Source organism: Penicillium verhagenii (assembly GCF_028828195.1).
Source record: "Penicillium verhagenii strain IBT 33310 chromosome Unknown utg000007l_segment0_segment0, whole genome shotgun sequence".
NCBI lineage: Eukaryota > Fungi > Ascomycota > Eurotiomycetes > Eurotiales > Aspergillaceae > Penicillium > Penicillium verhagenii.
This window is the reverse complement of record NW_026643171.1, coordinates 1,612,776-1,633,558: the sequence shown is the minus strand read 5'-3', so window position 1 is coordinate 1,633,558 and position 20,783 is coordinate 1,612,776. Positions and strand designations below refer to the sequence as shown.

The following is a 20,783-nucleotide window of genomic DNA, read 5'->3' as shown; positions in this document are numbered from 1 at the left end:
GGCTATACTGGAAGCTGTAATCTATACCGGACCCCAAAGACCCTGATCTGCTTCGTTATGCGATCATCACTTCTATTGCTGAGGAATTATATAAGGTAGTTAATTAGAGATTGAGTCTGGGTCTGCGGAGAAATGGAGAGTATATTTACCGAGAAGAAGACGGAGATCCATGGCCCCCTTTTACTGTAGAGGAACTACCTGCCTGGATAAGGAAGGTAGCCCCTATTAATAAAGATCTTCTTAAGCTTTCTGTGCTACCTGAATTGCTGGATATAGATGGGAATCTAGTGCTTGAGGAGGGGGGTAAAGGTCCTAACTTCCTCTGGTGTAATATTATTACTAATATAGGCTGGTTTTATACTATCTGATAGATGTAAGATATCTATCCTTAAGTACTTTATCTTATCCCTTCCTAGTACTCCCTCTTTCTATCTCTTAAATAGATATATATAGCCTTGGCCTCATACTCTGCTATGTTTCTGTGTCTTCAATCACCTATCAGGCTAGCCTATTCGAAAATGTCCTTATTATAGTTCTGACGGTATACCTCAGCCACTCGTTGCATGGTCCTGTGATAAGGAATCACATTGAATCTGTTCATTTTTATTGTCTGAATCTTCTCTAGATCTAGAGGGCCATTGTTGTGCTCCTTTATATATTTCAACAGAGCAATTACATCTATTATATCCGATTCCACCTTCCGGTCCTGATCCCCGGTATTGATTCTCCTCAGCTTATGCTTAAGAGCCCATTCTATCGGAGCGGCTAGGACCTCTAGATTTTCTCCTTTGAAAAGTGTGATGCCCTGTTCGATGGCTTGTTTAAATAGGGCCTGGCGAGTCTTTTTGGTAATGAAGATACCTATTTCGCCGTTAACCCATTCTTCATTGTAATTCAGCTGCGATGCCACTGAGAGCACAATACTCTTAAATGCACCTTCAATGTCCTTGTCCCCAGCAAAGAGATCGCCTGTACTTTCGCGGTTCTTGAGATACGATACTGTAACAAATCTACCCGCAGAGACGATTCTGATAGGGGCGAATGTAATGAGCTAAGGATTGTGGCCTATCTTATCATCGAGTACTATAAGGCCTTGTCGCATAAGTAATTATTAGCGTTGTTGATTTTGCGCGGTGATTTTGGTTTCGAGACCTCTATGGTCTCCTAGTAGAGGATGGAGTGTTCATGGAATCTTACCATCTTCAAAATCCTTTGCGTTAAGATATTTCTTTGGCGTGTCCATGATAGAAGGTTTTCGTTAAATTTAGTGCCAAAAATAGTTGGAGTTTCCAGGTAGTATTTATGTGACTCCTTTTGCTTTAAGCACTAAATGTGATGTTTAATATTGTGGAAGAATATTCACTCATTATTCTTAGCAGATTAATATGCCTAGGATGAAAGTGATGTAGTTAGGATCGCAGAAAGCCTTTAGGGGTCTGAGGGTACACCAAAGCGCAGGTTAAACCAGAGGGCGCTTACCTACAGAGTAAAGTGCTTAGCTAAGGTTGGGTGATTCTTTTTTTTATAAGAGCAGGGTTCTGAGGCTGTGTATCTTCCAATCGGTTAAGGTGGTAGTAAAAATCCTTGTCCCTGTTGACCAATAATCTCTAGCCATGTGTTTCTGCTCGCCTTATCTAGGTTATTTTATTCAGCCTTATTGCAGCCACGGACAGTGTTACCAGTATCTGCAAGTATACTCTAGCCGACTGTGAAAGTTCTATACGTCAATTTTTGACTTTCATCTATCTGGGCATTGTTGTTGGCTGTCGTAAGGAGCGCGGTTGCAAGGTTGGGGGCCATTTACCTGTACATCCTTATCCCAGTTGGCAAATGGTGTTAATGGGACCCTTGACTTGAAGCATATGCGTTGCGCATCTAAGTGGTGCCTAATGAATGCAACACAAGAGAAGCATACTATGAATTAAATAAATTATTTCCTCAAATAGCAGGTTCAACCAATGCCAGCAGGTCATCATTCATTCCAAGTTCCCCAGCAAGCATGCTATCATCCTACTTTGGAGTTTTCACGCAATGCCTAGTAGTGAGTAACGAAACATTCAAATGTTGAAGACTTACCGTGTTACTGGGGCTGAATATTCCATAACTATTTAAAGACGACAGGCATCTGTTGATAGGTGCTGTGTCGGAAAAAACAAATGAAACGGAAATAGATAGGTTGAGCTCATGAGTGGCATGTCTACTGGTATTTTATTAATAAGAGATGAGACCTATGAAATGATACCACGCATTTTCAATGTTCGTCATGATCATCGAAAGGGAAATGAGAAACGATCGCAGTTTTCTCCATCTCGGTGCTTGAATGCTGCATCAAACCACTCTTGATGCTCTGGATGACAGCTCTGCACCGTTTAAGCTCATCATCATCTGAAACCCAGCCAAGGGCATCTGTCCCGATAAGATCTCTCATCTCTTCAAGTTCCTGTAGTTTCTCTTGTTCTTGGCAATGGCTCTCTAAGCATTCCTGTATCTCTGCCTCAGTAAGGTGAACTGGACACTCAACAAATCTTGCACCTTCATCCAGCGACATAGGCCACTTCTTCAGGACCTGTAACATAGCGTATTTCAACGAGACAGAGTCTCCTTCCCAGGGAGCCTGTGCTTGATGAAAGAACTTTGCTCGAAGCATATAATTTTCTGTTCTGATGGCGTCGAAATGATCCGGTAGGTACTTCATGGTCAGCGCAGCATAGTAAAAGTGAACAATCCGTCTCCTCATCGTCTCTTGAACAGTTTCTTGTTCTTCATGGCTAAGTCGATCAAAATTATCTGGCAATTTAACCTCGGGCTTAGACAAGGTCTCCGATAGTGGATCCCCCCAATTTTGAAAATGACTGGGAATTCCAGCGCATAGACATAGAGGCAGAATGACTGCGTGCTGCCAGTCGATAATCCCTACCACGTCGTTGGAGGAATTTACAAGGATATTATTAGGTGAAAAGTCCGGATGACGAAGAGTAGGGCGAGACATACGGTGGTCGGAGGGAATGTCGAGGTAGGGCGCTAATTTCAAATAACTGGCAAGGAGATGTTGGTAAGGAATAGGTGATAGGTTTTTAAACTGGTGCAGTTCTCGTAGGTATCTTTCGACGTGTGGGCGTGGCTTGCCAAATTTTTCGCAAAATTCAATCTCGCGCTTAGCAGGTGCTTGGAAGCATGTAGAGAAGTTGTTCCCTAGATTATAATTATTAGTAGAAGAGATAGATATATAAAAAGAAAGGGGGAGGGGGAGGAGGAGGCTCCTAGATAAAGTACTTGAGACTTACATGGGCCACGGTCAATATCCAGAGAGGCTCGTTCCTGATACCACCATTCATGCTGTGCAGTTGGACCAATTACTATGTCGTCTGAGAGTGGAATAGAGAATTGTCGTGAACTGTCAATATCACGGGAGTGGTAAAGACTTCCGCTTGCTGGGAAGTGAATACTCATGAACCGTCTTTCCATATCAACAATCTGTCTCATTATTTTAACCCGAGTTTTGGTATCCATAGAGAACCACTGGTCACTCAGTGGTGTTCCTTCAAGTCGTTCAAGGAGAAGATACTCAGTTCCAATGGCGTTCTGATCCGGAGAGTACGCAAGGACTTTAGGAACTGGGACCCCATGAGCACGCAGAACTGCAAGTGTGGCAGCTTCGCTGGCCACTGCATAGTGCCTTGGAACGGTCGACTTGTAAGGCAGTCTTGCAAGAACTGTGTATCCATCATTGAAGGTGATTTGTAAGACACGATTGAAGCCCCCCTCGGCGAGTTTTGTGATCGAAACACCATCAAGGGGTCGGCCGACAGCTTGGCAGGCAACTCTGGCGAGAGCATCCACGTCGAATTGAATACGGCGTTCGGTGCGGCGGAGATCTCCATTAAACCTATGGAAATTCAAATGCAGAAAGTCAGCCTATCGTAAATGATGTGTTCAACAGTTACTAGTAATTAATCGTCACCACTCACAAAAAGCGCCCGGATGTGTACTCGAACAGATCAGGACTACCACTCATAGATGAGATCGTCCTGGGTGATGGTTGTAAGTATCGGCCGAAGATTCGCGTAAAGCGTCGCATTGCCAAGCGGAAGCCGTCAGCTGAAAGATAATAGTAGGCTGGTGACGCGTATGGTGTTGAGGAATTTATTTATGAATGTTTTCAATGTTTTGACGCCATTGAACTAACGCGCCATAACTCTCATTAATCAAACCACTTATGAAATAAATACAAGCGGACATTGACCAAACATTGGTCATTAATATGATGTCTTCGTACTTGTCGACTGTAGCGGGAGCGAGGTCTCGATGGCAGATAATGTTGTGTTGGGAACTTGGGATTCCATCTGCTGTTTATCTTCACACGGGACTTTGAGCGTTCAACGCTTAGCCCAAGGGCTTTCATGAATTCTTTCCTAGAAAATCACAAGACATTAAGCATGGGCTCTATGGTCTATACACGCCAATCATTGAAGGTTATTTGCTTCGATTCTGCAAATGCCGGCCGTCGCCAACACAAGCATCGCCTCCGCATGCCTCCTTGTTGGAACAACTCGATGTGCCCACTACCATTGTTTCTAATTCTAGCATAAAAACCCGCACCTGGCATTTCGCTACTAGTGGCTTGCCCTGCAGCACCCAAAAGATATTTATCAAACCGGCAGATTCCCATCCAGCTAACGATTTCAGCGAAGCGTTCGTCTAGGTCATCTTCATGTAAAGTGTTCCAACGTCATCAAGATAATCACCGTCTGCGATACAGTCTTTAAAACGGTCGTCGGTTAGTGCGAGAAGCTCTTGCCATGAGTGTACGTCTGTCACGAGTGGCTGCGGAGCCTTCTGTAGGTATTTGGCAGTATTGTCTCGCAATCGCTTGTAGGTTGCTTGAAGAGACTTCTCAGGCGCCTATAAAATATGCCCATTATATACTTCTTGCTTGGTCATGTGACCTGTACCCTTACTTATCTTCGTGTACTAGATTAGTAGCTTGTTCTCTTTCTCTTCTTCTTTCTTCCTCGCAGCAATCAATACCACAACATTGCGTTCTCACCCTCCTTCCTCTGTAGACTCGTTCTTTCAATTCTAAATAGGAGCTTATTATGCGATGTGCATGATTTATTTGTTCTTTAACAATTCGTTATCTCGGTTGCCGGTCGGTCGTCCCGATCGCGTGTGCTTGGTGAACTGTGCCCGTGGGTTCAACTAAAGAATTTCGATACTGTTGGAAAAAGGGGGTGGTATTCCCCACTCGTGGTGAGTATTACTCCTTACGGAGACTCCGCTTCACGTTATATTGGGCTAGGTGCAGAACAAATGGGAGAAAAATGCGAGCTTCGAGCTGCCTAAATTACCCCGAACTCCAAGCCCCACATTAAGTTCTTCATAATCATGCAGCTACTAAGCTCACGATTGGGTATTGCTGTACGCTAGCGAAAATGGAACGCCTTCGGCGTTCCCGTTCGCACGCGACACAAAGCTCCATCAAACAACCTTGGATGTTCCCCGGCGGGTCATTTTCGCCGTATAGTCCCAGCCACGAAGTTATTTTTGTTTCTGAATTCTAAAAGGTGGTCAAAAATAAGGTGTCACGTGAGGGATCGCAACGTGTGGCTATGATGGTACGGAGTACTCCGTAGAAGAGGTCGATTTACTCGTTCCATCACATCTCGATACGGATCTCAGCCAGCCCACAATAATCCCATGCATGGACTTGAATTTTGAATTTTGGAGGATCAAACTGTCAATCACCTTGGGTTGCTGCCTTGATGGCATCAATTGATTTGTTCCCCGCGTTACGCATTCAAAGTAAAATAATGTTTTGAACAGGTGCATATATTTTTGGCTGTCATATTCAGGGCAAAAGCCAACCGCGACCTTGGAGCCACTGCCGGTTGCCCGTAAAACTGGGGTAAGGATTCTGCGTGGATCCATCCTAAATGTGCATGATCTTGCATCAATGCTCGATGTGAACGGGAAATGGGGGTGTTTGAGGCCGTCTTCAGTGCATGGCAACCCACTCGGGAACCTTGGAAAGAATTTGGTAATCCATGGATTTCGCCGGGCCGGACCGAATCTTAATTATGATGGAATTACTATGCAGGGAAGAGGGGGTGTTGAATGGGATCGGGAAAAAAAGACAATTGTCGGCTATGTTGACTCTATTTGAGTGGGCCGAGATTTGACTAGCGAATGGTGGCGGATTTTGTTTCTTCAGCTGAAGATTGGGCCAGACCATGAGTATAGCATCATGCGCCAACTTTCTAAGGTTGCGTGGCAATACAATCGTATCCTGTCGGCAAGAATGACTGACAGAAATCCTCACTCAGGAGGCCAAAGCAAAATCGCACCCTTCACCTGGAAAGTATGGTCTTCCAAGAAATGTCCACTGTATTCAAGGTAAAGGGGTACGAAGTAGGCGAAAAAGATAAAAGGCCATCCTCGACCTCTCTTTTTCTTTCTTGTTCTCTTCCTATCTTTCTTTTCACTTATCATTCATTACATATTCATTCCACCACCGCTAAGCACCATGGTGAAGCCTCCATACAGATATGAGCTGGACCTGGAAAATGACAACTTGTTCTCAGATGCAGCGAATAAATTTATACCTGTTGAAAAAACCAAACCGCTCCGTGATCAGAGAAGATTGATTCTTTGTCTTGATGGCTCATGGCAATCTTCCAACCACGGAGAGAAGAACATCGCTTCCAACATTGCAAAGTTGAGCCGTGCCATCGCCAGCTGCGATAAATACGGCGAAGATGGCAAGGAGATTCAGCAGATCGTCTACTACGATGCGGGTGTAGGGACTGGGAATAGCGCCCCGAATGAAGATGCGTCAAAGACTGCCAAGCTTCTGGCCATGACACAGAAAATTTTCGAAGGCACATTCGGAAGAGGAGTAGAAGAGAATGTGTGCGAGGCCTACAATTTCTTGGTACGCTCAAGTTGAACTTTTGACATTCCTTTTAAATCCATGACCTACTCACATATATCACACAGGTCAGCAATTGGCTTCCCGGTGACGAAATCTACATCTTCGGCTTTTCCCGCGGCGCGTATACGGCTCGCGCAGTTGCAGGATTGGTCTGCAACCTGGGAATCTGCTTTCCGGACATGATGGATGACTGGTGGGTGACCTACGACGAGTACAAGAACAGAGAGCTTCCGAAAAAGGTGACCAAGCCTCCCAACAATGCGGTCGCCAACGATGCTGTGCATATGCACTATCAGGTCGCACGAGAATCATTGCCCCCTAGTGTCGAAACTAAGAAAAACTGGAGGGAGCGCTTCTACAAGCCGGTTCCAATTCAGGTCGTTGGCGTGTTCGATACCGTGGGTGCCCTGGGATGGCCATCCAACGTTGTTATGTCGGTTGAGCAGACCAATGATGCAAAGTATGGCTTTCACGACACCGACCTGCACGAGAATGTCAAACACGCATTCCATGCCCTGGCTCTAGACGAACACCGAAAGGCATTCCCTCCTACTCTGTGGACCCTTCCTGAGGGCGTTTCTACTAAGTTGAGACAATGCTGGTTCCCGGGCTACCACATCAACATCGGTGGTGGCAGCAATGACACTATGGATCATTATGGCGATATGGAATCCATGGCCAATCTCTCACTGGTTTGGATGATTGACCAGGTCCGCGAACATACCAATCTGGTCTTTGATAGATACGCGCTGGCAAAGTTTTACCACCACTACACCTGCACCATCGTGGACCTCTCGCAGCGCTCCTTCAAGCTAAATGATTCTGAGCACAACTATGCGAAGAAGGCCGACAAGAAAGCTAAAAAGCCTAGACATACGGATGATAAGCCTGATCCCAAGAATCCTACCGCATATGGCGGATGGGGCATGGGCTACCGACCAGATAGCATCGAGTCCATGACGGGTTACAGCGGCTCTGTGGTTCGCACTCCAGGATACTACCAGCAGGGAGTAACAAATGAGTGCATCCATCCCGTGGTAGCCTATGCAATGAGCAAGGGGTACCGCGAAGCCAATGTGGATGGTAAGATATTGCACTACAAGCCCGCCGCTCTCGAAGGCTATAAGAGAGACAGACTCCCCGAAATCAGAAACTCCGAAGGAAAAGTCACGAGAAAGGAAGGCTGGTATTGGAGGAAGGAAATCAAGGGCGTGAAATATGATGATACACCTTACACCACTCGTCTCAGCAACTGGTGGTCCTCTTACTCCCCACCAGAGCACGATGATGAAATTATCATTCCCGAGATGGTCTTCACTTTGCCAGAGGATGATTACCACATGTTCAGTCAACGTGATTACATGCGGGCGGACTGGCTCGCGTTGAAGGCTGGTTTGGACGGATACCATGACGATTTCCAGAAAGCGTTCCTTGATTTTGGCCCGAAGCAAGATTATCAGATTGCCTCGGAAGACGACAAGCGACGAGAGAGGCTGTTGCTCAACGCGGTGAGATACGTGACGGATAGAGAAACTAGCAGTTCTTGTCTGGACAAGTCGTTGATACATGTCCTGCGTCGATCACAGTCCTTGGGTTTGAAAGCAGAGGAGAAGCTGGCTCTACTGAAAGAGACAGGAGATCGCACCAGAGCGTTTTTCGCAACCTTGCCGGTGGGGGAATGTCCCTTCACAGAATAGTCATCTGCCTGATTTATCTATACTATTAAGTAGTCAACATAACATTGAATACATTATACAGCTTGTGCTCACTGTGTCTTTTTGAAAGTATCTAGAAATACCATATTTATTCTCAAATACCATTCCTAAATTCTAATGTCCCCCCTTCTTACTCCTGTACTTGCGCAAAACCTCCCCAGTTCACATGTGATGGGTTCGAAAGTAAGGATCTCGCGATACTAAGTAGAGCTCAACGCCTACTAATATCTCGCACGAGTAAGTACTCATTTTTTTCTTTCACTAGTACCTCCCCTAGTAAGTTCTGGGTTTACATGTTTGGCATCTTCTCGGGTATTCTCTCGGAATGCCGAGACGCCACCCTGAGCCAGTGCAAGCGAAAGTCGGAGGAAGCTATTACTATACAAGTAGAGATGTGCAAAGCCCACATGCATGGGCCAGCATAGGATAATTATTGATGGAAAAGTGGCCTAATTAGGGGGTTGAACCCCGACGATTCCTTCTAGAACATTCCCTAATTAGGTTATAATACATACTTCTATGAGGCTTCCTGATTAGGAGATATTAGATGCAGATCATCAAACATTTGAAGTTGGTGCGGTTGAAAATGTATATTTCCCCCACATACGAGACTTCATATGGTGACAAAAGTGTTTGTACACTTCCATTTTTCCCCGCAAAAAATAGCAAAACTCGCCCTGTTTGGTTACAATTATTCTCACAACTTTATATGTAAAAGAAGATTTTTAAACCGCTTTGACTCTAAATAAACTGAAGAGACACACAAGGTCTACAAGGAAGGAAAGGAGGCCGAGCACAATATGGTAGTATTGGAGGCTGCAAGGAAGGAAAGAAAGAAGAAGAGAAGGAAGAGAACAAGCTATCTACAAGAGATGGAGTGAGAGTACGGATCACATGACAAAGTGATCAAGCATAAACGATTGATAATTGATCTGTATAATTAGGAGTACGGTTTAAATGCTTGCACATGTGTATTGTGGACATGTTTGGCCTAGAAAATGGATATGGCATTTTTCTGAACTTTTACTATGGGGATGCGTACTGGCGGAAATAGCGTCCATCCGGAAAATAGGGTAGTTGACATAATCAAATTAGCAGAATTGAAAATTGAAAATTGAAATTACCAAATTACCCCATCAAATCTCAGAGTTCGGCCAGTACTTCTTTTAGTTTTCTATACTTTATCGCGCTTCCCATGGTCGCATTTGTATAAGATTTAGTGTAGTTTGAAATTTGAATTATGCGCTTTCTCTATTCATTATACACTTTTTAGGGTAATTAAAGTAGAGGGAGATATATTCTGCTAATAAAAGGTATTAATAGGATATACAATCTTTAGTAGCTATCTTTAAGAGGGATAGCTATAATAGCCTATGAGTGAGAGGTGTGAGGGAGAAGTGCGAGGGAGAGGTGCGAGTGAGAGGTGCGAGTGAGAAGTGCGAGAACTTCTGCCCCTCTCTACCGCCTTTACGGGCTTACTGGAATAGTTACTTAGGACCTTAGGTTAAACTTCATAGTCAATTAGAGTCCCTAGCTGTGGCATTTTCTTTGGACCTACTTTGGGCCTCTCAGCCAATCAGGTGCTGCAAAAAAACACAGGTTTGTGTTTAGTAGAGGGTAGATAATATAATATATATACTGTGAATGTTGTATACTGTATTATATGCTGTATGATATGTTGAATCAATTGATTGCTGTAATTAATTCCTTATATATTGAATTCTTAAACTCTATTATATAAAGTGCTACATTATATGCTATACTATATGCTGTATTATACACTAAATCCTTGTAATTCCTTATATATTGAATCCTTGAAGTCTATTTACTTTACTAAAAAGCGGGTTATACTTCATTCAAAAGGATTATAATTCGAAAATCATAAAACCTATACGTTTGGAGAGGGTGGTGTGTTAGGCGGTAATGTTATTTTCCGGATGGCCGCTATTTCCGCCAGTAGTACCGGCCTGTTTGCTAACAAATTTCAACAATTTTTCTTATCCTCAACTTTAAAGTCATGCAACTCTACCAGGATAAATCATACCAGAGGTTCTAACTGTAGGAAGTACTTATTTACCAATTATTTATATAATATAACCTAGGTATAATCAGAAAAAAAGTCTACATATAAATTTATAGAGATATGGAATATCAAAGTTGGTGCGTTTTGCTATTTTTTGCGGGTAAATATAGAAGTGTACAAACATTTGAACAGTTTTGTCACCCTATGTATGTGCACCACCAGGACTTGAGGTGACCCCAACACATCAATAATTGATCTGTATATATCACATGTGCAATTGATGTCAATTGATTTCTATGATTCCCAAGTTATGTATAGCTCCGCTGGCGGAAAGCATATGGATCCATGGATACGATACTGCATGTGAGGATAGATCGCATTGATTTCTGCTGCTCGTTCCTAAGCATATTTGAATAATGGTTCCCTCTAATGAGTACATGTATGTTTATGTATATGCGCATGATCAATTGATCGTGGTAAATTTAATAGCATAACCACATGTGTAGACTGGTAAATCAAGCCTCCAAAACCCCCCAGGATCACCTTCCATACAGAATAGACAAGATGGAGTGTTGCGATTCACTCGATTGACATGGAAACAGCCTCAAAGCGATAGAACCCTAGACCAAGGTGGTGAAGTACAAGAGCTTTGGGGGACTGGGACCCCATACTGCCTACATATCAGTATGTACTGATTCAAAACATTTGATGTTAATGACACGAACAAAGTTACAACGCAGATGCCGAAAAAGACATGTCACATACCAAATGATACTAATTATCATTCCACCAATGACCATCGGCCAGGAAGCAGGCTATCACTCAATTTGAGTATCAAATATCTCCGGGTGTGTCTTCAGATGCTCCTTCTTCCTTTTCCCCTGGGTATAAGAAACTGTGCATCCGGGATGAGGGCATTTCCAATAACTATCGGGCGATAAGTGACTCTCCACATGCATTCTCAGTTCAGGTTTGCTGGAAGCGATAACCCGACAAGTTCCATTCCATTCACACTTCCAAATCACTTTCTTCGAGATAGGCAAACTTGATTTCGGCTTTGGATCGCGTGCGCGGGTGGTGGGATTGAGTCTTCCACTCGAGGAAGCTTCGCCGTTCTTTGTGTTTTGCCCATGACTGCTGGTGTCATGGTTCGAACCGTTCGCGGATTTGGTCCAAGTTGGCTGGAACGACGTGAGGTTGCCTTGAGATTCCCTACTATAAATTAGACAAATTGAAGCCAAGATGTGTTTAATCACTCACATAACAGAATCGATATACTCTTTCCCCATATCCGCAGGATATCCGGCCATCGGGGTATATAACATCGTTTCCCAGGCCTCAGACTTCGAGTCCAGCATATTACTCCCGGTCTTCATAAACATCGAACAAGTAAAGCAATAATGCCAACCACTGTTGAAAAGAAAGAAGTCCTTGAGAGTCGTAAGAAGAAGGATGAGTTTTAAGTCAAGAAACCCGCGGGAAATAAATCTTTTTATAGCCTATAAGATATTATAAATTTTCAGTGTTATCAATGCCTCAGTATTGATATTGTTTTGAGAAACGGGGATTTCCACGTCTAGTAGGTTGTTTGGTATCCTAAAATTCTAGAAACAAGAGGAAAAGAAGAAATTAATGTGTGGTCATCACATATGATTTCAACGCCACTATCATAAACGGAAAATAGAGCTTGGATGGACCTTTCCAGGACCGTCCAGGGATCTGCTACCCCGGGCGAATTTCATGTAATTTGGGTTAGGTTGGGGAACCTAGATACTCCACATCAGCTGGGTCCAGAGCCGCTTGAGAAGACCAGTGGAACCCACTTACAGGACTTTGGTCTCTCTCGTGTACTTCATTTCACTAGTTCGCGTGAGATTACGCGGAAATCCTTCTTATATACTAAGATCGCTCGGACAATTCGCATCTCACTAAGACTGTTTTGGTATGCCGGTCTTCAAAGGAACTCGGACCCTCTCAGCCCTGCTTTTCTTTAAAATACATATTCCAAAATTGGAATCTCCACTCCGTGCCGGCAGATTGAATTTAATTGATAGTAGTCATGGAAAGAGGGCATCTGATTCTTAAAATTTCAAATATATACAGGGAAATGATCTTCAAGATCAATGGGGGCCGTTTTAGGTATACTAGCGGCGCCGCGTGGCGGAATTTCTTATTATGATTTCCGTGCCAGTCCCCCTTGGTCCTTGGCCTTGGAGCCCCCTGTCCAAACAATTCTTCACCTTTTTCTCTTTATTTTTTGCGGTTCTCGGGGGTTTCTTCCGACTGTGACGGATTCTAAATTAACAGGCAAACAAGAAAGCAAGTCTGAAACTATCCATGGATGCACGTGGTGCGTCAACAAAGAACAAAGAATCCACTCGCGGGCTAGCCGCTATACATAATTCCCGCCGGCAAGCTCGGGGCTACGTAGCTGAATCGACGTATCAGATTCACATCTGAGGCTTGATAGATGCGTTGGAGTAGTTAACCGAGCACGCACGCTTGCAAAGCTAGTCAGCCTGGTTTGAAATAGTCAGATGGCTAGGCCTTTCGGTCGTGACCAATGAATGGGCCCTGGAACCATTGAATTTAATATCATTCATTACGGTATGGAAGAATTTTCTGTATCATCTGTGTGTACGGGGCAGTTGCCGTGTTAACACCCACGGTCTCAGAAGATACCCGGGCGGCGGTGTGATGAGACCAGGGTTGCCTACATGACACTAATACCAGTGAGGGAGGATGGGAGGAAAGATGGGAGGAAGGGGGCCGTTTTTATGGTACTTTTGTTCCTGGTCCAAGCCTACTACTCCGTTCTCAACAAAAGAAAGGAAAAGGGGGAGATACGTAATGAAAATTTGAATGGTGTAGTACCTAGTTGCCAGTTTTCAGATGACTTGGGTGGTTTATCTTCAATGTTTGGTTCTCGCTCGCTGTTATAATTTCTCCTTGGATATTGCTATTGATATTTCCTTCCTTCAACCTTTCGTGCGGAGACACCTTGCACTTTTTCCCAATCAATTACCCTAAGCGATCCATTTGGTGTCTACCATATGTCGGATCTTCCTGTGAGAATGGATTTGGACTCTCCAACTGATAGCTTAGCCTCTCAGACTCCATACCAAATCTCCAAGGTGCAAGACTGGGACTGGGTGACTGCTCGTTCAGACAAACTTCGAGATTTCGAGACTGTGAAGGAATCTTTAGACGTTTTTACGAACTACCTAGGGGATTTTCAAGATGTTGTACAAGGCCAGAAAAGCCTTGCCCTTCAAAGTCCCGAGAACAAGCATCATATTTGGGGGAGTCTGGCAAATAAATGCATTAGCACAACTCTGAACCGAAAGGGCCCTCGGATAGTCGGCCCAACGGAAGAACTCCAACATCCCACCTTTCCTGATTGGATTAAAGCAATCCAGGGTTTGAAGGCTGGTTTGATTCAGCCTTGCAGAAGAGACGGTGGGGATTCTGTATACCGAGGAGAGTTGAAAGGCTTCCAGGTTGAGATCTCAGAGGAAGAAATGAGTTTTCTACGTACTTTCTCTATTGGAATCACCAGTATTCCTACGATTAGAGACGAGAAAAAGGAGCTTGAGCTCAGGCAAGCGTTGCTGGAGTCCTCGCTTCAACTAGCGCGCCAGCTAACAGGTAAACAATCATCCCGGCTCGTGCTTCACCGGAAAGGACTTCTTAACTGATGATGACAGATGTCTTTGCCGGTTTAATCAGGTTCAACAAAGCCTTGAAAGAAAGCTGCAAAGACCTCGAACATGACATACAAATTCAGGAACATCAATCTGATCCCGCAAATGCTGTACCATCGAGTCCACGGTTTCCTCAAGAGCGTGGTGAAGGATCGACCCTTAAGAACGAAGCGCTTGACTTGACCGAGGAAGAAACATCCAAGCCATTGTTTGCAGACAGGCAAGACGACCAACCTACTCGTCCCCATTGGTCACGGTTGTTTCGTGACTTTGGTTATTCTACAAGTCCAGAGGATACTCCACAGCCAGAGATAAATGTGGACTATGGCCGTCAATCAACCCCGGGGCCTGTCGAGAACGAAGGCCAAGATATCCCGATGTCAAATCCAATCACGAATGACAATCCGATCATCTCAAACTCTCCCCCGGAACCTGAGAATTCCAATACGGTGTCCTCACACGACAGAAACTCTTCGGGCTCAACATCACGAAGATTAACCACTCCTATGTCAACGAGAGCAAGACAAATCAAGAGAAACGAGATGGAGAGAACTCAAGCGGTGCCTTTTGTTCAAAACCTACTGGAACAGGGCTTGAATTGGGAACAAATTCGTGAACGCTACAAGGTCAAATTTGGGATCTGGCGCACAAGTGGGTCACTGGCAGGTTTTCACAGCCAGCAGAGGCACAAATATGATTATCTGGTACTCAAGATTTCTCCATCACGGTTACGCGAGGTATTATCAAAGACAATCCACTCATGACTGAATTTAGTCACAGCCTTTACGGAAAAAAGGAGATCCATCGGTCGATTCCGCAGCCGCTACTTCAGCTTCGGCATATACTGTCGCCCCGGGCCAGACCACAAGTGCATCTGCGACTCAGTCAATACACACCGCAAACAACAAAATCATGTCGGGGCTTCCACTGGTATCTCAAACAAATTATTCAAGGGCAAGCTTTTAGAGCAAGCTGGTGGTAAAGGGGTGGTGAATGTGGTGTGTACAGAAAGAATTTAATCAGATGACAGAAACATTTATTGGTATGATAATGGTGAGTTTAAGTCAAAACGTTATATTCCAACATTAAAATATTCCTAAACGCCCTTTAAGTAAATTCAGGGCCGATAGAGTCTCATAATGTTCCGTAAGCCATGCTGCCATGTTCCGTAGTGTGACTATTGTCAAATAAAAAAGGTCTCCACTCTTGACTCTCTGACTGCTGACCAATCCGTTTCAACGTGATCACGTGATCTTTTCTCTATATAAGAGCTCAAAGCATTCTGAAAAGTACGTCCAGTCAGGCGTTGATTACAGACCAGCCATATCCATAATCCACCCCTTCTATCCCACAATTTTTGGTACCCTATCTTCCTTCTACTTCATCCAGCCCTCGTAATGTTCGATTCATTTTGCAATCAACATAAAACAGAATTACATCCAAATAGAATCGATGCAGTTAAAAACTTCCTTTCGGGTGCAATTGAAAATGGCGGGTATGCGTTTTCAAATCTTAGCATTGTGGCTGACACCGTCAGATAGAGCGAACGTAAAACTTCACGAATTGATTGCAACTGTATGAAAGGACGAATGGGATATTCTAGGCCTGTAGCACACAAGGAACACTCGTAGAGTCTGGAGTAATGACAATATTGGGTTTTTTTTAAAAAAAAAAAAAAATTTCTATAGAGTGTAACTGAGTGTTAAAACCTTTGAAGTTTGAATACTAGAAGGTAGCCTTTAAAAGAATATTGAATACATACCACTGTGTTTAGAGAACGCGGAATAAGATGAACCATTCAAACGATTTAAAGTATGTATATGTAGACTTCTATATATCCAATTTGACCTCTAAGGATCGGGGCCAGGTGGCCAGGTCCTACTATTGATTGATGTAGATTCTCTAGACTATTCCAAAAATAAGAGAGGAGAAAATACATGTAGGTAATGACACTTTACGAGGCTACAGTCTTGGGAGCCATTTTAGTCACTCCGCTCCATGGGTGATGAGTACTTAATTACCGCTGTAGGATCCACGAAATACTGTATAATGCATTAGCAAAAGAATTCAATTTTCTAAAATGACTCCTTAGCAGCTCTGAGTTTTAAGAATCATTTCAGATTTCTCCAGTCTGATTGGAAGTAGTGGGCTGAAGAAGAAAGAATAAGAGAAAACTCTTGGAAAAGGACCGAAAAAATACAACAGTCAGGATTGGCATGTGGTTATCGACCATGGCTTCAATACGGCCATAAATGGGTAGGACCTTGGAAATGGGTCATAAAGGAGTCTTGTTCAGTTGTTCCGCCAAATGCTTCAATTCGCTCCCAGGGGAAACATTTTGAAAATAGCAGCGAGGACGGGCGACTGCATTGTCGAATGTAATATCCTGATGGTGGATTTTGAGCGATACAACAATTCCGTAAATAATCATGTGAGTGTAAGTACATCAAGGCCTCACGATAGGGAGACGCGCGAGAACCCCGCATTTAGACTGTCAGCAACACTTTGCACCTACCAATAGTACCCCTCATGATGTTGGCGGCCACATATTTGTCCCACTCTAGGAGGCGTCTTTGAAGCGCCGAAAGACTAGGAGACCGGGGAAAAAATCATCAATTCAGTTGCGATGGCTAATCAAACCCCATGCTTTTTCTTCGCTCCCACATGGGACTACCCGCCGCCGCCCACCGGGCCCATTCAACTGGGAAATGTGATCACTTCGCTACAGAAACCCGAGCAACCCCTCTTCACTGCACCCTTGCCCACCGAATCCGAGATTTTTTCCACCGATAAAAAAAATGTCACCTTCTCACGCGAGAAAACACGAGAGGGAAAATTCGGGATCCTGACTCAGTTCCTCTCTTTCTTGGGGTTGGGGATTGATCTTGAGGGAGGGTGGGAAAGAAGGTGTGATTCCTTGATTCATAAATATACAGTCTGGAATTTACATGTAGGGAGAGAAGGTTCTGACTCGCGGCAGTCACGAGGAGACCTTGAGCTTCGAGAGCATCACCACCACGCAGTTCGTGCCCCGGCCCGTCTACATACAGGAGAAAATCGTCGATGCGTCTCCGGCAGTGCGCCGGTGGCTGGACCGATCGCGATACAGAAAACCTTTGTACGTGATCGTGGGGTTGAAAATTGTTCACGGGGCGAAGAAGGGCCGGTCGCAAGTCGGGCGTGAGGTCAACGGCAACCTTGAAGCCACTGTGGATGGGACGGTGTGGAGTGGTGGCATGGTTCCTGTGTCGGGAGGGCCGAAGGTGGATCTCAAACAATCCAAAAAGTCTGGTGTTGATTGGGAAGATGGTGGGGATTTTGTTCTAGCATTCCGGGTCAAGAAAGTCAAAGTGGCGCGGAAGACGAACGAGGTGCGCGAAGCAGCGGACTATAGGAAGGGCGCTATGCTCGGAAACGAACCTGTGGTGCTGGAAGAGCCCCAAGCGATTGTAGTTCTTGAGGATGAAGAGCTCGTAGTCGTGGGTGGTAGTGATGGCGGGTGGACAGAGTTGCAAGTGACGGAAGGGGACGACCTGATTACGATCGGTGTCCCTCCGTCAGACAGTGCAGCATAGTCTCCAATGGCTATCGGTTGAGTATATCGCGCAGTGTATAGTTTATGAATTCCGGGTCCTTTCCAAATAGATTATCAGGAAATAGACTCAAAGCGATAAAATGGTAGTCATCGCGAGTTCGCGAGTCAAGGCTCTTCTCCGCGATTTTTCGCAGAACGGCCTTCATTTTCGACTGTGTGTTCAATTGATGCGCATGCTCTGGAATATGTAGCCTGGTGTACTGCAGCAGAAAGCCCGCAATGGTAGCTGCGATGGGGGTGGCATAGGATGTCCCCGATTTATGTTTGGTATGGGTATCGGACAGGGGATCGCAGAGACGCATGGGCCATGCAGATTCCACGGCTTCTCCTACTGTCGCCAAATTCAGTGCGTCTGCAAGAGCAGTAGGGCTAAAAGATGATCGGTTTCCGTTAGCATCGGTCGAGTTAATGCAAATCACATTTTCATCGCGGGCCGGGTAGGCCCTGTCCAAGTTGGCGCCGCTATTCGAAGCGGCAGCAAAGACAAGGACACGAGCGGAGTATGCGTTGTGAATTGCACGCTCTAACTCATCGTAGCCTTCGATATCTCGTGAGTGAAAACCAAAAGACATAGATATAATGTCGATTTTCCATTCCTTGACTGCGTGGTCGAGGGCCTGTGCACGTCAGTAATGTCTCATCAAAGCAAAGTGTCCGATCTGACCTTGGCGATAATACTGGGGCTGACTGGCTTTCCGTCAGAGATTTTGGCAATATAGATCTCTGCATCAGGGCAAAATTCTAGTAGTAAGCTGGTCGTAAAAGTTCCGTGTCCATCGTAGTCGTCAACCAGCTGGGGAAATTTCTCATTTGTCCAATTGTATCGACCCTTAATCTGCTCAACGCATGCATCCACGTCTGGGTGTGTTTGATCCACTCCCGTATCGAAAATGGCGATTCTAACCGGTATCGCTGGTGTCCGTGAGATATACTTTTGGTATACACTTTTGAATCTTTGGCGCCAGTTGTGATATTGGATCCTACTAGTTTGTTCATATCGGCTATTAGTTGAATAAGCAGCAGGAAACAGGTCAATGCAAGACTTACGCTTCTGCGGAATGCTCTTCGGCGATTGTCTCATCATCAAAAAATTTCATCATTGGGTAATGAGACTGGACCGAATTCTCCGGTTGGGGCATGGACATCATAGAATACATGGGCTGAAAATTGGGCATCACTGGAGATATGAAGGCCCCCTGAAAAAAAGTCAAAGGTTTCTGCTGATTCTTCAGATCTTGCATCGATAAGACCCCGTGTGACGGCCGTAACGGTATTTTGACGGGAATTTCAGCAGTATGAGAAGAGGCCTGATAACTCTGAAAGGCCTGCCCCCAACTGGCAAGATCTAGAGTTTGTGCAATGCGATCGAGATGATCAAGTGAGATATAGCTAAACGCCTGGCTCAATTCATCTTCCAGAGGGCTGACAATCTCTTGGTATATAGTCGCCTTCAATATATCATCACCCAGCCGACATCCATTGTTATCCTCCCAAATTTTCGGGTCGAGGCATTTTTTCACAGCGTAGTGAAACTGTGAATTCTCCGGGATCTCATTTTTGCACTTTTCAAACACCAGGTCTGCATCGATAGATCTCGTCCGATCGTCCAGGGGCACATCGTACTTCTTAGCTAAGTCTTCGAATGGTGTTGCGAGATATAACTCCATTAAGACAATACCCAGCGTCACTAGATGTGGGCACTGGTGCATCATAATATCATCAGGGTCTAGATCATCCGGATCAAAGTCATCCGGGTCTAGGACGACATTCTCCTGAGAACTAGACGAAAGATCCTTCGCTAGCTGAGTTTGGATAAAGGGTTTGAGAGGAATAGCTGAAGAAGTGGTGTGAAAGAACAAAATACTCGAAGGGCCCCAGGAGGGTGCAAGCCAGGGAGTCTCGTGGAGATAAAGAACAGCATACCCAAGCATCACAGCCAGAATACGTTTTGTTTTATCTGTCAGCGACCTATACTGGCCCTGAATCAAGTGCTGCAATGATACCGGCGCTTTTGTCTCATCCACTGCGAAGCAACACCTTTCAGATCGCAGCTTCCAAAGTCTTCCATCTTCTCCGACTCGCAACTTGAGGCGATCAAAGGGATTTCTTCTTCTGATAGGTTCACATAGATTTTTGATCTTCATAGCAGGGATCTTCGGACTTGACGCTGGCTTTTCTGCTTGCCCAAAATTGATTCCGGCGCTTTTGGCGAAACACACATCTGCCTCGTGCCATTTTTGTTGCATAGATAGAAACATCTCAAATCCACAGTTGTGATCTCGCTCCTTCTCAGTTTCTCGAGTATTTTGGAATGTACCCAGACAGAGTCGAACATTAAAGTCATGCACAGGCTGGCATGTACAATCCTTCGACTCTACTAGGGCTTGGAAGAGTGATTGAGAGGCATTCAATATCGCGTATGAAGGCTGTCCTCGGTTCTTCTTCGGTCGTTCCATATCACCCCGAGCCCACAGTGCTGGGTCGTCGGGATATTGATTCCTGAAGCCATCTTCCCAGTTTTCAAAAAATTCAATCAACTTCTCCGGTTGCTCGGGATCCTCTCTAAAGTCAATAAACCGTATTATTAGCGCCAAATTAATCGCGCCGCTCTCAGTTCGACAATCAGCCCACGCGTCGTTTAGAGTTGCAAGCCGGGGGTAAGCAGAGATTGGAAGCACAGATCGTGTTTCCAGAATATCAGGGGCGACTGTCGCCTCAAATCGAAGCAAAATGTTCGTAATCAACTTGTTGTCATCCGCTATGAGAGTTTTGATGCGGCTAATGTGGTCGTGAATCATTAGGCAATGGGCCATTA

At 44.8% G+C, this 20,783-nt stretch overlaps 6 protein-coding genes across 6 annotated transcripts; 3 read left to right on the top strand and 3 right to left on the bottom strand.

The window, feature by feature from the left end:
* Positions 1-508: 508 nt before the first annotated feature.
* On the bottom strand, positions 509-1,243 carry N7466_007288 (uncharacterized protein; the record flags this gene model as incomplete). The annotated part of the gene is made up of 2 exons (XM_057166677.1): positions 509-999; positions 1,198-1,243. The coding sequence occupies 2 exons, from the start codon at positions 1,241-1,243 to the stop codon at positions 509-511; spliced, it is 537 nt and encodes a 178-aa protein (XP_057019718.1).
* Positions 1,244-2,251: 1,008 nt separating this feature from the next.
* Positions 2,252-4,078, bottom strand: N7466_007287 (phosphotransferase family protein; the record flags this gene model as incomplete). Its single annotated transcript, XM_057166676.1, has 3 exons — positions 2,252-3,192; positions 3,285-3,886; positions 3,969-4,078. 3 exons carry the CDS (start codon positions 4,076-4,078, stop codon positions 2,252-2,254), a joined length of 1,653 nt encoding a protein of 550 aa, XP_057019717.1.
* Positions 4,079-6,523: 2,445 nt separating this feature from the next.
* On the top strand, positions 6,524-8,628 carry N7466_007286 (T6SS phospholipase effector Tle1-like catalytic domain-containing protein; the record flags this gene model as incomplete). The annotated part of the gene is made up of 2 exons (XM_057166675.1): positions 6,524-6,931; positions 6,997-8,628. The coding sequence occupies 2 exons, from the start codon at positions 6,524-6,526 to the stop codon at positions 8,626-8,628; spliced, it is 2,040 nt and encodes a 679-aa protein (XP_057019716.1).
* Positions 8,629-13,722: 5,094 nt separating this feature from the next.
* Positions 13,723-15,137, top strand: N7466_007285 (uncharacterized protein; the record flags this gene model as incomplete). Its single annotated transcript, XM_057166674.1, has 2 exons — positions 13,723-14,317; positions 14,377-15,137. The coding sequence occupies 2 exons, from the start codon at positions 13,723-13,725 to the stop codon at positions 15,135-15,137; spliced, it is 1,356 nt and encodes a 451-aa protein (XP_057019715.1).
* Positions 15,138-16,999: 1,862 nt separating this feature from the next.
* N7466_007284 (uncharacterized protein) lies at positions 17,000-17,948 on the top strand (the record flags this gene model as incomplete). The annotated part of the gene is made up of 2 exons (XM_057166673.1): positions 17,000-17,280; positions 17,354-17,948. The coding sequence occupies 2 exons, from the start codon at positions 17,000-17,002 to the stop codon at positions 17,946-17,948; spliced, it is 876 nt and encodes a 291-aa protein (XP_057019714.1).
* A 10-nt stretch (positions 17,949-17,958) lies between these two features.
* N7466_007283 (S8/S53 family peptidase) lies at positions 17,959-20,766 on the bottom strand (the record flags this gene model as incomplete). Its single annotated transcript, XM_057166672.1, has 3 exons — positions 17,959-18,585; positions 18,633-18,948; positions 19,016-20,766. The coding sequence occupies 3 exons, from the start codon at positions 20,764-20,766 to the stop codon at positions 17,959-17,961; spliced, it is 2,694 nt and encodes an 897-aa protein (XP_057019713.1).
* Between the last annotated feature and the right edge of the window lie 17 nt (positions 20,767-20,783).